The sequence below is a fragment of the Desmodus rotundus genome, chromosome 6 (assembly GCF_022682495.2).
Source record: "Desmodus rotundus isolate HL8 chromosome 6, HLdesRot8A.1, whole genome shotgun sequence".
Classification (NCBI taxonomy): Eukaryota; Metazoa; Chordata; class Mammalia; order Chiroptera; family Phyllostomidae; genus Desmodus; species Desmodus rotundus.
In genome coordinates, this window is record NC_071392.1 from 119,232,378 (window position 1) to 119,249,087 (window position 16,710).

The window sequence follows — 16,710 nt, forward strand, 5'->3', positions numbered from 1 at the left end:
GAAGCATCTACAGGACTCTTTCAAGAACATGGCGAAACATGGGACAATAACTCTCAGGCTTTTTCTCTGGTGTCCTGCAGTTCTGGCAGTCATGTACAGCTATCTGCATGCAACCTATTAAAATATGTTCATTCTCTTCGTTAACTTCTACTTTTTCTGTTTTTTTAAATGTGGACATTCACATTTTTTAAAACTTTAAGTAGCTTTCAGGTTTCCTTTAGTGCCCACCACATGCATTTCATCAAGAAGCCTTCCCTAGAATTTGTCCAAACTAGCCATGTGCCTGCGGAAGCTTTTTTGGCTGGGTGAACGCCCTTAGTCAAACTGGCCGCAGCTTCCCTCCGTAGCCCTTGCTTGCCCTCAGCAAAGATGGTTTCAAACCTGTCTTTTCCCATAACAAACATGGCGCCTCCGCTTCCGTATTCTCGGTCGCTGCTGCTACGGGATGGTGAGTGTAACTGGCGAGTTTTTTGGCGGGTTGTCTGGGTTGATTTACAAATGGCTTGGAACCGAGAGCAGAGAAGGGGTCCCCACAGCGCTTCACATCGTTGTATCACAGTTGTGAAGTTATGGCCGCTTCTCCTGACACAGTTTCTGCCCATCCACCCCCTCCTCCACCGAACATGTGGGCTCCGCAGCTTCTGCAGCCTTGGCTTTGGGGAATCCGGAGAGTTTGCAGGCGGTGGATGAGTTTAGGTTCTTTTTTAAAAAACAGCTTTGTTGATATATCGTTTGCATAAAATAAAATTCACCTTGTTAAAAGTTTGGTGACACGGCTTGGGAAAAGCCATCCCATTTTGGGCCTGTTGTGGTTTTTTACCACAAGCTTTCTTTTTTTTTCAGGTAATGGTTTCAAAGTTTTTGCTTGTAGCATGTGTCCGAACTTCATTCCTTTATTGCTGAAAAATATCGCATGTATACATATGCCAAGTTTTATTCATCCATTCATTAGTTGGTGGACATTTGGATTGTTTTCACTTTTTGTGTATTTTGAATAAAGCTGCTATGAACATTTGTGTAAGGCTTGTGTGAACACACGTGTTTTGTTTCTTTACATGTTTTTATTTCTTACGCATACACCTACATGTGGAATTGCCTGGGCAAAGTGTAACTCTATTTAACCTTTGAAACACTGGCAAACTGTTTTCCAAAGAGCTTGCACCATTTTATTTGTTTGTATGTGGATATCCAGTTATCTCAGTGTTGAAAAGACAGTCTTTTCCCCTTAGGTTTTGGCACCCAGTGGAAAAATCAGTTGATGAATAGACATTTTTCCACAGAAGACATACAGATGGCCAACATCACTAATAATCAGGGAAATGCAAATCAAAACCACAATCAGATATCAGCTCATACCTGTCAGAATGGCTGTTATGAAAAAGACAATAAATAACAAGTGTTGGTGAGGATATAGAGAAAAGGGAACCCTCATGCACCATTGGTGAGAGTATAAAATGGTATAGCCACTATGGAAAACAGTTTGGAGGTCCCTAAAAAAATTAACAGTGCAGCAATTTCACTTATGGCTATTCATCTCAAGAAAATGAAAACACTAATTTGAAAATATAAACCCTGTGTTTATTGAGGCATTATTTATAATTGCTAAGATACAAAAGCAATCTGAGTGTCCATCAATAGATGAATGAATAAAGAACATGTGGTATGTATGAGGGGGAACCCCCCCAAGGAAACCCAGAATTTATTTATAAAAAATTGTGTATTTATTCTTACATGTTTAAATTTCAGTCACCTTCAAAGTACTCTTCATTTGATGCAATATACCTATCGAGGTATTTTTCTACTGCTCCAAACAGTTTTTGAACTTGTCAATTCCAATGCCTTTTAGTGCTTCTGCCATTTTTTGTTTCACCTCTTCCACGTCTGCAAAACATTTCCCTGTGAGGATTTTTTCATCTGGGGAAACAAAAAGTCACTAAGGGTGAGATCATGCAAGTGGAGGGTTGGGGCATGGAGGCCATTACATTTTTGGTCAACTGCTGAACACTTATTGTGGTATGGGCAGGTGCGTTCGTAAACCACCCAACATGAAATGGGCAAACGTGTTGAAAGAGTCTTCAAAAAAATTTCACTAAAGCTGAATGCAGCCTCTCACAACAACACCGCGTGGTATACAGATGGGTTCCTAGAACATTCACCTAGCAAGGGAAGCCTGTACTACAAGGAGCCCACCCTCCAGAAGATAATTCCAGTTTTGGGGGGCCCCTGCTGTATATAGAATGGAATATTAACCATAAAAAGAATGAAATCTTGCCATTTGTGACAACATGGATGGACCTAGTATGCTAAGTGAAATAAGTCAGAGTAAGACAAATACCATATGATTTTACTTATACGTGGAATCTAAAACAAAGCAGAATAAAAACAGGCTCATAGACACGGAGAACAAACATGACCGCCAAAGGTGAGGGGGTAGGGGGAATTAGAAAAATAGATGAAGGGAATTAAGAGATACAAACTTTTAGTTATGGAATAAGTAAGTCACCAGGATGTAATATAAAGAATAGGGAATATAGTCAGTAATATAATAACTTTGCATGGAAACAGATGATTACAAGACTTACTGTGGCAATCATTTCATAAGGTATATGAATGTTGAGTCACTATGTTGTACACCTGAAACTAATATAATACTGTATATCAACTACAATTTTAAAAAAAGAAAATCAGTTGACTGTAAAGTAAGATTTTACATCTGGAATCTCAATTCTGTTCCATTGATCTATATGTCTAATCTTTTGCCAGTACTACACAGTTTTGATTATTGTGGCTTTGCAGTAAGTTTTGAAATTGGAAAGTATGAGTCTTCAACTTAGTTCTTTTTCAAGATTGTTTTGGCTATTCAGGGTCTCTTGCATTTCCATATAAATTTTTGAAACCATTTTGTCAAATGTCTGCCAAAAAAACAAACAGGCCACTGAGATTTTGAAAAGAATTGCATTAATCTGTAGATCAATTTGGGCAATAAAATATTGTCTTTCATTCCATTAACATAGGATGTATTTCCATTCATTTATTTTCAGTTTCTTTCAACATTTATTTTGTAGTGTTCAGTGTATATGTCTTACACATTTTTATTAAATATATTCCTAAATATTTTATTTTTTGATGCTATTGTAAATGGAATTTTGTTCTTTTAATTTCAATTAATTATTTATTACTAGTGTATACACATATATGAGTTTTGCAGCTCAACTTCCATCTCCAATTGTTCTTCCTTGAGGCTTAGCCCAAGACTCTTTCCTCTTCTTTATTGATGTGTGTGTGTGTGTGTGTGTGTGTATACATGGTTAGAACCATTTGAGAATATATTGTAGACATCATGTTCCCCCACCAATGTATATTTGAGTGACATTTCTGAAGAATAAGGACATTCCCTTGTACACCAGGTTTTGTTGAAAATAGGAGCAGTTTGGGCATGTTGGAAATCTAAGTGATGGTCCAGTGGAACAGAGGCAAGAGAAGGATTGTTGTCGCTGAAGGTATAGACAGATCCAAAGAGTGGGAGCTAAGGTCCAGGTGGGCCCCTGTTATGGAGAAGTGAAGAGAGGTGACCCAGAGTGCAGGCGTGGCAGCTTTGTTTTGTTTGATAGGAGAGTTGAGGAAGTTCCTCTCTGATGGACTCTGTTTTGCCACTTAGGAAGTGAGATGTTCTGCAGAGAAGAGGAAGAAGGTTGTGAGTGATGGGGAGGGTCTGCTTCGAAGAAGCCTGGAGAGAACATAAAAGAGTCAAGGAGATGAAACTAATACAAAATAATATTAAACCTAAACTGATTGAAAATAAAAGAAATTAAAAAGAAAGAAAAAATCATGGAAAAAAGAAGAGTCAAGGATAGCAGGAGAGGGAGTTATGAGATAAATGTCTCAGGATTTATTTGACCAGATGGACCATCCCAGATTGGTGCTTATTCTTTTAGAGTGAGCCAGTTCTGCCCTGTTCCGTGACTCTGATGATCAGCACACGGGGAGTTGGGTAGATAGTTGAATTCGTGTAGGCTGGAGTTTTGCCAGAAGGGTATGATGAAAAGACAGAATGATCAGGGAAGGGAAGTTTGGGGTATTAACCAGACTGTGGACCATAGAAGATCTGAATAAGGATGAAAGAAGCAGGGTGGCTACTAGATGGGCAGATGGACTGGAGTAGGCTGGAAAGTAGGAGCCTGTAATTTGTCCTTTAATTATTACTATTTCACTTTTTGGAGTTAGACATTAGAGCACATTACTATAGTAAATATTTTGCAGGCCTTAATATCATATAATTTTTACAACAATCCTATAAGGTAAGCAAGCATAATCATTAAGCCATTTTTATAGATAAGGAAAATGAGGTTGAGTGACTTGCCCAAGGTGACACAGCTAAAAAGCGACAGCAGGGGCTCAAACCTGAGTCTCTCCAACTCCAGAGGCCCTGCGCATGTCTAGACCTCTCTGCAGAGCTTCGTGTTGTGTTCCCGCTTCTTTCAGCTAACAGGATCGGAAAGTGCAAACTGCTCATATCACCCACCAACTCAGAAGCTTTCGTTATATTGAAATTTAAATGGAAATAGCGTAAAAATAAGATAAATTGACAGATTAATAGAGAGTTGGGTAGATGGATAGTTATGTGGTAAGAAAAAGCATAGTAAAATGTTAGTTGTGAAATCTAAGCAGTAGCTATAATTCTTTCCGCTTTATGCTGAAAACTTTCATGTAAAATACTGGGAGAGAAAAGCCTTAACTGAGGGAAAGGAAATGAAGTTAAACCACTTCTCTGTGGGCCCTGATTGACTTGTATTTTAGGCGTGTAAGACTCTGTAGAGTAACAAAGCATGGTTGCCTTCTCTTGGTGAGCAGTTTTCCTGTGCTGAGAGACTTCTGTGCCTGCAGTCCCAGGCATCTCTTGCATTGGAAAAGAATATTTAGGTTGTGTAATTCAAGCACTTTTAAAAGAGGAAAATATGCATTTCTAGAGAAGGAAGTTGAACAACAAAAGTTCTGGGGCAAAAGATAATCATTGTATTCTACTTGCCAGCCTACATAGTTTCAGACCATAATAAGTGTTTCATCTCTACCCTGTTATTGCCTTCTGCAGTACAAATTCACTGAGTCCCAAATAATGTGTTTTATATACACAGATACTTATTTTATAATAAAAGGATTCAGCCTTTCAGTAGGCATTTGTTTGTTTATTTGTTCAAATTCCTAGTTTGGAATGTTTTGACATTTAATATAAGTGATTCTAAAAGAAAAGATACATATTATACCATTGTGCTGTTAGTTTTCAAAAAGGATTCCCCTTGTTTTCATGTCGCTGATGACACCTTGAGTTGATGGTTCATTTCAAGGCCCTTTGGCCGGCAGGCAGAATATGCCGATGTCATTCATTGACCTGTTTGTTCCCTTCCAGAAGGCTCCAGAGCAGTGTTTGGTAACAGGAGGAGAGGGGGAGGAGCCACCGAGAGCCTGCAGCAGAGGTGTTCACTGAAACTTCAGGTTTGGTTGGCTAATGTAACACGTGTGAAAAGACAGGACTTACTTGATCACTCAACTCCTTTCAGAAGCAATCAGCTGATGTCTTGGCTCACTCTCTGCCAGGGCAAATGTCTCTGCCAGAACAAATGTCGCAACAGCATGTGACTCGATGTGCCCGAACAAGAAGGATCTTGCCAGGCCTCTCTGTTGATTTGTTTTCATCCACCTCCTGTCTGTGCCTGGTTAGATCACAGTGTGGAGGCTGTGCAGGCATAGGAGGTTGGGAGGTCTTGGTGCTGAGTTCATCCTAGCTTGACACTTTCTAGAGGGGTTCCCTTGGGCAAGTAATTCTACTTGTCTCTGTGTCTGGGTCTGACTGTCTGACTGACTGAGAGTAATAATTGGATGACCTGCTTCACAGAGCTGTTGTAGGTAAAGCTCCTGGGACAGTGCATGGCTTCCAGCTAGCACCTGATAGGTGTTAACTACTGTTATTACTATGCTGCCCATGTTATTCTGAAATTGCGTCTTTCATTCGACGTAACAAGTTATGACTGTCATTTTAACAGTGGCGTAATATTCCATAACTTGGAATACTGCCTCCTCCCAACCCCATCTCTTTTCCTATCTTCTCTAACTCAGTTGATAATACAACCCAGGTGCCACCCTCGGTGACCCTCTGTTTCTCTTTGGCTCCTTTATCCATTCAGTTATTAAGTTCTACTCTCATTTTCCTTCCTAAACATGTTCTTAATCTGCCCCCTGCTCTTGGCTGATAGTGCCATGCTCTTGTTCACATGCTCTTTTTCTCTCAACAGGACCAGTGCAGGGGAATGAATTCCTGTTGCTTTTGAGATTGCCTGCCGGCAAGTGTAGGCCCTGCAAATCCATCTGCAGATCTGACCATGTTCAGGGGTGTCAAACTCATTTTCACCAGGGTCCACAGCCTTGTGGTTGCCTTCAAAGGGCCAAATGCAATTTTAGGGCTGTGTAAATGTAACTACTCCTTAACTAGGGGTGAGGAGCTCTACATTCGGCCCTTTGACAGAAACCACGAGGCTGATGTGGCTCCCAGTGAAAATGATTGTAACCCCTGATTGTAACTCCTCTGCATGGTGCATGGTGGTCCGTGGCAGTCATGATGCATGGTGTTGTCTATGACAAGATTTATTGATGACAACAACTTGCGATGCAGAGAGTAGCAGAGGACCCTGGGACTCACAGTTATTTTACAGAGAGGTGGGCAAGGTTGGATGCACCGCAAAGAGCTCCCCATTAGAGAACCCAGCCCACAGGTGGGTATAGACCCAGCAGGTTGTAGACTCATTTTTCATAAGAAATGTCCAAACACTGAACCTAATAAGCCACTTCCATGGTCTCCAGAGTTCAGCTAAAGAGTTTGTATATCCAAGGACTTGCTGTCCTTCCCAGATCTGGCACAGGAAGAGGAGAGGGTCTCAGCTGAGACCACACAGTTTGTCCCTCCCAGGTTACATCGTGTGTCACTGTTCCTTGTCTCTCACTTTAAACTCCTGACACCCCATGCCATTTGTGGTTGCTCAAGCTGGTTCTTCTGGTGTTCATGCTGCCCTCTGGCCAGGGCCTGGCCTGCCTTATGCTTGGGGATAACCCCCTCCAGAAAGCCTGCTGCCTCTTCCTGGGTTCTGCTCTATTTCGTCATTTTGTGAACAGGGTGTGTTTCTGTGTTGGGATCACCTCAAACTGTAAGCAACTCGAAGGAAAGGTCTACCACATTGACCTTTGTATCCCCAGGGCTGGGCACCTGGCATGTTAAATAATGGCTAAATGCATGTTTGAGTAGACCACAAAGGAAAATGCAAATCACCTATAATCTCACTAGCCAGAAATCAAACCACTGAATTAGTTACCAGTGAAATTAATTTGGGATATACTCTTCCAGATTTGATTTTTCTAGCTATAGAGCTGTATTTTTTTTCTCTCTCTCTCTCTCTCTCTTTCTCACACACACACACACACACACACACACACACACACACACACACATCCCACAAGTGATATTTTATTTCACAGAGTCTGGATCAAACCCTACCTCTTGTTTTAAAATCTTTTCCCATTGAATAATCTCATGAACAGTTTCCCTTCTCATTAAATATTCTTATAGTCCTTGGGTAATAGTGCTGCACAGTATTTCACCCTCACCACACATGCAGCTTATTTTCCAGCTGGAGTTATTAATGATTTCTTTATGTAATGAGAATATTTGTTTCTCATGCTGAAGAAATACGGTAAGCAAATACTAGATTCAAAGTAAAGACGAGGAAGTAAAGACACATTATTCTGGTTGTACTGTGCCTTGGCCTTTAAGATTCTGGGGTTTTAGTCCATCCAGTCGTGACTGTCTGTAATGGGGGTTCCTCTTTGCAATGCCTTTTGTGTTGATTGTTTCATTTTTTTTTCATGGCAGGACTATGGCAACTCAGGAAGCCACTCCAGGCAGCCAGTCAGAGAACAGTGCTTTGGAACTGCCATCTACTTGTGACATAAGAGATTACATGCTGCAAGAACCCAGCCAGGAGGCCCCCAGTGAAGCTGTTAGTTCTGCAGAAGCCCTTTCTATTCCTTCCTCTTCTGAGGTGGACCCAGGTATGAAGCAGAGTTTAAAATAAACTAACATTAACAAAAACCCCAAACCCTAATGTATATAGGTATGCCATAGTTTGTTTCTCTTTCTCTCTGTAGACTCATTCATTGGCTCAGGTAGAAAAACATCTTATCTAAACAAAACTGGGGAGAGACTTCAAAGGACAGCCTGCCTGGTCTAACCATCACAAAAAAACTGTTTCCTGCAAGCCTTTTTTGGGGGGTGCGAGTCAAGTCCTTTTCTGATCTCCATCCAAATGCATTCAGAAGCAGGGGAACACTTGGTTCAACAGGGAGAGTGGAATTGTTTTTTCGGTTTTGTTCTTTTAAGACTTCAGAAAATAGCTGTGTGGGCCAATTCTGTGTTATAGGTAATAGTAATAAGGACTTTAATATTCCTCATGTGAAGGATCCTCTGGATTTAGGTAGCAACATTTCTACAAGTTTCTCAAAAGTGTGTTGTTTAAGTTTAATGATAATTTCTGGACTTAGTGACCATCTCTGGTTGTAAAGCTCACATCTTCCCGTTCACTGCCCAGATCAGACCTGATGGTCCTCAGACCTGGATTCAGAGCCTGGCTCTATTCTTCCAGAGCATTCGGTGTGGACTCAGTTTTTATTTTTTATTGACTAGTGGATGAATAATCCATAAGAAAGCAACTGTCATGATTTCAAATTTGGCTGACAGTTCTAAAAACAAGAAGCATGTTGAAATCTTTATAATGGAGTATTTGTTATGTTAATAGTGTAGACATTTCATGCAAAAAAAACGTTCTTTTAGAAACTCTTAGAAAGATCTAAACGTGGGAAGGCGCAGTCGAGCACGAAGACAACCATTTTGTGTGGTTGTATCGGTGGCGGTGCTGGGTCAGATTATCTGGCTTGAATCTGGTCCTTCTGCTTCCTGTGGGAAGGTCACTTGGCAGGTCACTTGGCCTCTTCTGTTTTGGTTTCCTCGTTTGTAAAATAGAGATAGTAACACATGTCTCATTGTGGGGAGGGATAATGAATATGTATGAGGCAGGTGGTAGAGTTTTAGAAATGCAACTCTTCATAACCTCGTAGCATCTGGGCCACCCAACACACAACCACGCTGACCAGGCTCTTCGCATTTGTGACCTCCCACCTCCAGGGGACCCTTCATGCTGACCCTCCATCACACACCATTTTCCTAGTGTATTCATGCTTCCGTCCTCCTGGATGACTATTTTGTACCTTCTCCTCTCCTTGCAAACCTCCATGGCCTCCTCCTACAGCCTCTCTCTGACGACCTTACTAACAGGTAACCTGATGATCTGATTTTCTGTTTCATCGAGAAACCAGAAGCCATCAGAAAAGAATGACTACACATGCTCCACATCCGCCAGCTTCCTCCCCTCTTGTATCTGTGGAAGACCAATCCCTGTTTTATCTTTCACTTATGCACTAGGTCCTGTCTTCTCTCACCTGCTCGGGGTTGCTACTCTGGTAGTCTACTGTATCATCAGACCCCCAGTCCCCATTGTTAAGTCCAGGAGATACTCCTCAAAACTCGTCCTGCTTGCTCTATCAGCAGCATTTATACAGTTGACTTTATCGTTCTTGAATTCTTTCCTCACTGGGCTTTCTGAGAAGTAGCCTCTCATGGTTCTTTTCTTACTTTACCGTCAATTTGCTGTCAGTCTCCTTTGGTGGTGTCTTCTTGTCTCCCCAGTCTTTTAATGTAGGAGAGCCCTGGGGCTGAGTCTTCAGATCTCTTCTCCATTGTCACTCACTTCCCGAATCTTATCCAGTCTGGGGGCCTTTCGCCCTCAGTACCTTGCTCAGTCTCACATTTTTCTCTCCAGCTTGGATCTCTAGCTTGACACCTAGACCAATGTATACGTGACATCACCACTTAGATTACCGTTAGAGTTCTTATTTAAACAATACATTTTATTCTTTTTAGTTACTCTAATTCTTACATTTGACACATCCTAACCCAAATTCCCAATACTCCTACCCACCTAACCCTTTTGCAGTCCCTTCTCCCTTCTACACACATACATACCCTTGTTATTTGAGAATTTCTCATCTCAGAAAAAGCACTTCCATCCTTCTGTTCACTTAGACAAAATCTAGGAGTCATGCTCAACTTCCCTCTTGCTCTTAAACCTCACATCCAGTCCATTGGCAAATCCTGTGAATTCTACCTTCAGAATAAATCTAGATCTAAACAGTTTTTGTCATTTCCACTGCCACCACCCTGCTTCAAGCCAGTATCATCTGTCTTCTGGATTACTGTTACAGTCTCCTAAATGGATTTTTCCACACCTCCTTATCTTCCTACACTCCCTTCTCAACACAGCAGCCAGAAGGAGCCTTTTAAAATGTAAATCAGATCATGTTAGTCCTCCTTACAAAACCCCCTTGGCTTCCCTTCTGACTCAGGGCAAGAGCCCAAGCCCTTCCCCATGCCCTCTCTGATCTCACCTCCTCTACCCACATCACAGGGCTAGGCCTCTGCCCCACCAAGCGTCTCTCTGCCCTGTGTGCTCACCCTTCTGGGAGGCCCACCCCTGCCTCCTGTGTCCAAGAGCCAGCTCCTGCTGATGATCCCTTATTGTACCCTTTCCAGCTTTATGCTTTGCCACAGATCTAGTGCCATCCAACATCCTATGTATTTAATTGCGGCAGCCCGGTTATAAGGCTGTGGGCCTGGGCTTAAACCTAACTTTTGTAAAGGATTCCCCATTTCACCTTGCAGTTGCCTCTGGCTGTGGGCCTATCACTGACCTGCTCTCCCCAAGCAGGCTTTTAGAAAGGGTTGCCTACACTCCTTCATTCTATTTTCTCTCACATTTTTTCCTCTTTCCTGGGTATGTGACCTCTGACCCCACCACTCACTAGGCTAAGACTTCTCTTGTCGATGCCAGTGACCTTCACCAGGAGCTACACCTAATGGACACTTCTCTGCCCTTCTCTGTGTGCTCATGCCCTGCAGGAGGACACTAACGATAAGGGACATGAGACTTAAGAGTACTTTCTAAGAAACAAATGAGTTGATAACAATCTGAGAGTATTAGAAAAAACTCAGAAGCCTTAGTCATTAGGCACTTCAGTCTGGGTACCCAAAGGTAAGTGAGGCTGAGTTATATTTGTCTAAATAAACAGCTCAGCTGTCCTTAAACGACCAACCAGCCACTTCTCGTGACATAGTGGCAGAGTAAACAACTTGTCACTTAAGCCAGGCACAGGATTATGAAACTCCCTCCCTCTGCCCATCCTGCTGAGATAAGGCAGAAGGCCCACACCCCAAGAAGGTCTTCCTGAAACACTGTTTCCATCCTGTTCCTCTAAGTAAGTGCTTCTGAGATTTCATTGTATACTTCTGCTTTCCTGCCAACTCCGGTCAAAGCCCCAGTGCCTCATTTTCAGGACTCCGTGTCATCTGGTGTCTCGGGTATTTGTTCAGAATATTTAATAGCCAGTTCAGCAGCATGGTGATATTTTAACATCACCAGCTTTTAACATCAACAGGCAAGGCTGTAAGGTGCATGCCAAGTAAACAGAGGACCCTGCTCATGTCTGACTGCTCAAGACGCAGGCCTGACACACCTGTTGGGCCTGTTTTTATGCTGAGGCAGATCTTAATGCCACAGCTGGGCTGCATCATCCTCCGACTTGAAATGTGCCTCTTTCCCCCTGGTCAACTCCAGCCTACTCTGGAGACTGCTGAACTGAATCCATCAATTTAGTCCTGAGTACATAATTGTTGATGGACATGAATTCCCTGCCTCGAAGATACTTGTTTCCTTTTTTTTTTTCTTATGGGCTCAAGGAAAGCATAGAGTAAACAGAATGGGAGCCCTGAGTGAAGTAGCAGATGGTTTGGATAAACCTCTCAAAAGCCAGGTCACACAGGATTCCTGGAGGCCCAGTCCTGTGTCTATTACCATAGCTTGATAAACCCTGGGTAGCTCACGTGGCATACGTCATCAGCACCTCCTGAAGCCTTTGTCCTGGACTGCACCCAACATATATTCCAGTACGGAACAGAGTGTCTTGGAGTTGTGTTTAGACATCATGATAAGGAGGTGGAACGTCTCAGGCCTTTCCTCAGACTTGAGCTTCTGAGGTCAGTTGTGGGACGAATGGGTTGAATGTATACAGTAAGTTGAATGTTAAACACTCACCATTCTTTGATGATTAAAGGCCCTGGCTGATAGACAGCTATTGTCTGAAGTGCATTGTGCTTTCATGCCCTCTTATTTTTCTTTTGGTACCGGTCAACATCCCAGTCTTCAGAGGCCGTTTTATAACCTGTGTATTGAGGCATTTCATCCAAGACATTTGATATTTAAGAGTAGATGAATATATCTTTTTTCTTTTAATGGTCATGAGAAATTATAAGCTCTTAAATCCAAAGTTTCAAAATAGAATTTATATAATTATGGATGTGTTGTTGTCATTTTTAATAGGAGTCAGGATATAGTTTAGACATAGAAATAATATTAAAGATTTTTTTTAAAGAAAAAGAAAATTGTTTAATAAAAATATATTTCTATGAGCATTCAAAATCCAAGTGGTTACAATAAGAAACTTTTAAAATAAAGGTTTCAAAATATGATGTGGTAAACAGGAATTAATACATATAGTAATTAAAAATTTGGATAATGAAAGTACAACAAACATACTTAACAATATAGAAAATGTCCTAAGTTATATCTTAAATGATAATTACATTTAATTCTCCTTATATTTTTTAGCATTAGAAATATATTTTAAGATAAGAAGGGAAAAATGACGGAGAGGAAAGAAAAGAAAGTGAAATAAAATAGGTAGAAAATTGTTTATTTTAATAATATGTGGGAGTGATTCTTTGAAGATACAGAATAAATGTGTGAATGTACACACCAGGCAAGCCCTTCAAAAAGATGCTTTCTCACTTTAATGAAAATTCTTTAATGAAAAGAGTAATGCTAAGTTTCAGGTACAAAGATTAACTTTTTCTCCTTAAGTTTTAGTGACTTTTTAAAATATGGACACATTTAAAAGTGAAATAAAATGAAAAAAAACTCACAAAATAGACAATCTTCATGTTAAAGTATCTTTTTACATTGAATTAAAAGACACTTTTTAAATACCTGCATTAAAATGATGTGCAACCTAGTGGCTCAGCACCCAGCGCCCTGTGCGCTGACCTACAGTCCTGAGGAAGAGGCAGGAGATTGATGAGCCAAGTCTCTGAGAAATCACACAGCAAACCTGGTGCTTCCTATCACGTATCAGGTTGATGGTTTGGGGGGGATTTTTTTGGAAAGTCTGAATGTTTGTGTGACACCGCATCTCTGCATTTGTTACCACGTTCTGGATTAGATTGAGCTATGCAGATGCAGCCATGTAGACTTGATTGCAGGTCCAGAATGGGGTTTTGAGTTCTGTGCTTGCTACTGTTGGAAGGCAGCAGTGTGTGCTGACTGTGTGGCCCAAGTAGTGAAGGAGAAGCCCTCAGTGTGTATGATGAAGGCCCCTAGAGTTAGTGAATGGCGTAACTTCTGGGCCAGTGGCTTTCAGAGCGTACTTCAGACAGCCCCGTAGGGGCTCCGTGGTCGGGAGAGGGAGGCAGTAGTTAACCTACTGGGGCCCTGGACTCTACTCCTGCTCATCCATGTTAGCTTATCTACTGTGTGGGTTTCTAGATAAGCATTCACTGGAAGAAAGAATGTCAGGGCCAAAAAGAGTTTGAAACCCACCAAGTTCACCTAGTAGTCTCACCTTCTACAGGGGGAAATTAAACCCCAGGATAATGAAGAAAATCAGCAAGGTCACAGAATAACCTGGCAAGTCCTATTTCCTAGGAGACCCTCTGTACAGACTACTTCTAACTGTGACTTTTCTGTCCCTTTAAAAAAAAAATTAAAAAATAATATAGTTCTCTATTTTAGGCTGCTAAATTGTAGATAACAGCCAATAGTCATTAGAGATGATAATAGTTTAAGAGTAGAATTATTTTTAAAGGCTCAAGCATGCTATTTGCCATCTGGGACATTTCTCATCACTCCTCACTTTTGAGTCTCAGGGACACGTGCTGTGGGAGAACAGACTTGTTTACTTCTGTGTACTTTGCCTGCAGTCACAGTTTTAAAAAGAAATCCCAACCGAGTTGAAAAACAGGCTGTGTTCCTATTGACAGCCACACCTACGGCCATTTATCTTTCCAGTCCAGTGCACGCAAACAGCAGTGCACACGTGGGCTGACCGGATAGTGCTCCTCAAGGGCTTCCCTGAGTGAACATTCATTCATGGCTTGTTACTCAGCTGTGTCTTCTTAAAATATGAGAAAACAGCTTGATTGAAATTAGTTGAAATGCAGGGTCTGGCAGAAGTAACTCCACTGAGTGTGGTGGGTAGGGTCCGTGAATGTCTCGCATGAGATGGGCAGCAATTTGAACATTTCACCTAAAAATGTCAATGGTGTGCTTGAGTGTGATATTGTTAAGTTACAGAATTACATGCTTATGGGGTGGGGTGGAGGGATGGGGAGAAAAGGCATACAACTGTAATTGAATAACAATAAAAATTTAAAAAAAAAAGCCAGAATTACATGCTTATGATTTTGTAATAAAAAAGGGACCCTGTATCTAGTATCTAGTCACTAGTAACATTCATTGTTACATGTTTATAGGATAAAGAAGACTATACACAATTAAGGGAAGACGGAAAGATTAATAGTTTGTCATTTATTGTACACTCACATTCCAGGCGTCGTGCTCATGTATTTTATGTGCACTGTTCCTTCTGATTCTCACATCTACCCCCAAGAAATAAATACTATTATAATCACCATGTTACCTATAAGGAGATAGAGCCTTAGAGAGAGGTTACATATGAATATGTCACCCAAAGCATGGTGGAAAGTTGACACTCAAATCTGGGTCAGGCTGACCTCAAAGGCAGAACTTGAAAGAAATGCAAACACGCTGGTACGAGTAAGTACTAAGTCTTCAGTACAGTTACCTCCTTCAGTCCCTGCTGGCTTCTTCCTGCGAAGTCAGAACACCGTGGACATCAGCCCCTCCTAGGGGTTGTTCACTGCCCACTGTGTTCCCCTTTCCACCTCTCATCTTCCCATTGTTGAGGAAGCTCTGAATACCTGCAGACTAATTGGAGAGAAGGCATTGCTTTCTCGGTTAAATTTCTCATACCAGGTAGGATTCAGCTTCTTATGTTAAAACCAAGGGAAGAAAATAAAAGTCAGGAATTTTAACTCTGTTTGCTGGAATGAATGAAACCCTTGGTAATTTTTTCTATCCAGAAGAAATGTTCTCATCCGGCCTGGAAACTCTTCTTATTCTTGACTCTTTGCCCTTTGAAGTTGTAAATCATGTTTTTTGTCTGCTGAATGGCTGTGCTTTACAGACCTGAAGCTCCCTGAAATTTCTGATAGAGTTGGGTTTTGCTAACATGTGTGATGTTAGAAAAACCCAGCTTATTGAAGCATAACTTTTAAGGGTGTTTTTAAATTCATGCCTGTTTGCCTGTAATGGTTAATGTTTTGCTCTCTGCTTCATTTAATCAGAGTCCCCTCAGCTGCTGCCTTCTAAACCTAGTCCCTCACATGTGAGTAGAGAATAAGGGTACAGTACCTGGCACATAGTAGGTGCTCAGTAAAGGCTGGTTGAATGGCTAAATGAAAAACACATATAAGTGAAATTCAGTGTAATTTTAAAATAGATATAAAGTATCACAGTACCTTTTTTTTTTTTTTAAATATATTTATTGATTATGCTATTACAGTTGTCCCATTTTCCCCCCCCCACTCCACTCCATCCTGCCCACCCCCCTCCCTCCCACATTCCCCCCCCATAGTTCATGTCCGTGGGTCATACTTATAAGTTCTTTGGCTTCTACATTTCCTACACTATTTTTACCCTCCCCCTGTCTATTTTCCACCTATCATCTATGCTACTTATTCTCTGTACCTTTACCCCCCTCTCCCCCTCCCACTCCCTTATTGACAACCCTCATGTTCTAGTTGTTTGCCTAGTTTGCTCTCGTTTTTGTTTTATGTGTGGTCATTAATAACTGTGAGTTTGCTGTCATTTTTACTGTTCCTATTTTTGATCTTTTTCTTAGGTAACTCCCTTTAACATTTCATATAATAAGGGCTTGGTGATGATGAGCCTCTTCAACTTGACCTTATCTGAGAAGCACTTTATCCTCCCTTCCATTCTAAATGATAGCTTTGCTGGATACAGTAATCTTGGACGTAGGTCCTTGCGTTTAATCTTGGGTAATGTAATTATGATGTGTCTTGTTGTGTTCCTCCTTGGGTCCAGCTTCTTTGGGGCTCTCTGAGCTTCCTGGACTTCCCGGAAGTCTATTTCCTTTGCCAGATCGGGGAAGTTCTCCATTATTTGTTCAAATAAGTTTTCAATTTTTTGTTCTTCCTCTTCTCCTTCTGGCACCCCTATAATTCGGATGTTGGAACGTTTCAAGGTGTCCTGGAGGTTCCTAAGCCTCTCCTCATTTTTCCAAGTTCTTGTTTCTTCATTCTTTTCTGGTTGAATGTTTGTTTCTTCCTTCTGGTCCATACCATTGATTTGAGTCCCAGTTTCCTTCTCATCACTATTGGTTCCCTGTACATTTTCCTTTGTT

The 16,710-nt window shown here is 41.3% G+C and overlaps 1 protein-coding gene across 4 annotated transcripts in view; it reads left to right on the top strand.

Moving 5' to 3' along the window:
• The first annotated feature begins 354 nt into the window (after positions 1-354).
• The window catches only part of SHLD1 (shieldin complex subunit 1), a 69,253-nt gene continuing 52,897 nt past the window's right edge, over positions 355-16,710 (top strand). For 3 of the 4 annotated variants that reach the window (XM_053926354.1, XM_071221784.1, XM_045194591.2), the window contains exons 1-4: positions 355-448; positions 5,405-5,490; positions 6,288-6,764; positions 7,916-8,094. In XM_053926354.1, the coding sequence (XP_053782329.1) occupies positions 6,643-6,764; positions 7,916-8,094 (301 nt within the window). In that variant the 5' untranslated portion in view covers positions 355-448; positions 5,405-5,490; positions 6,288-6,642. The remainder of the gene's footprint in view (positions 449-5,404; positions 5,491-6,287; positions 6,765-7,915; positions 8,095-16,710) is intronic. The other variant, XM_045194596.3, reaches the window with a different exon arrangement.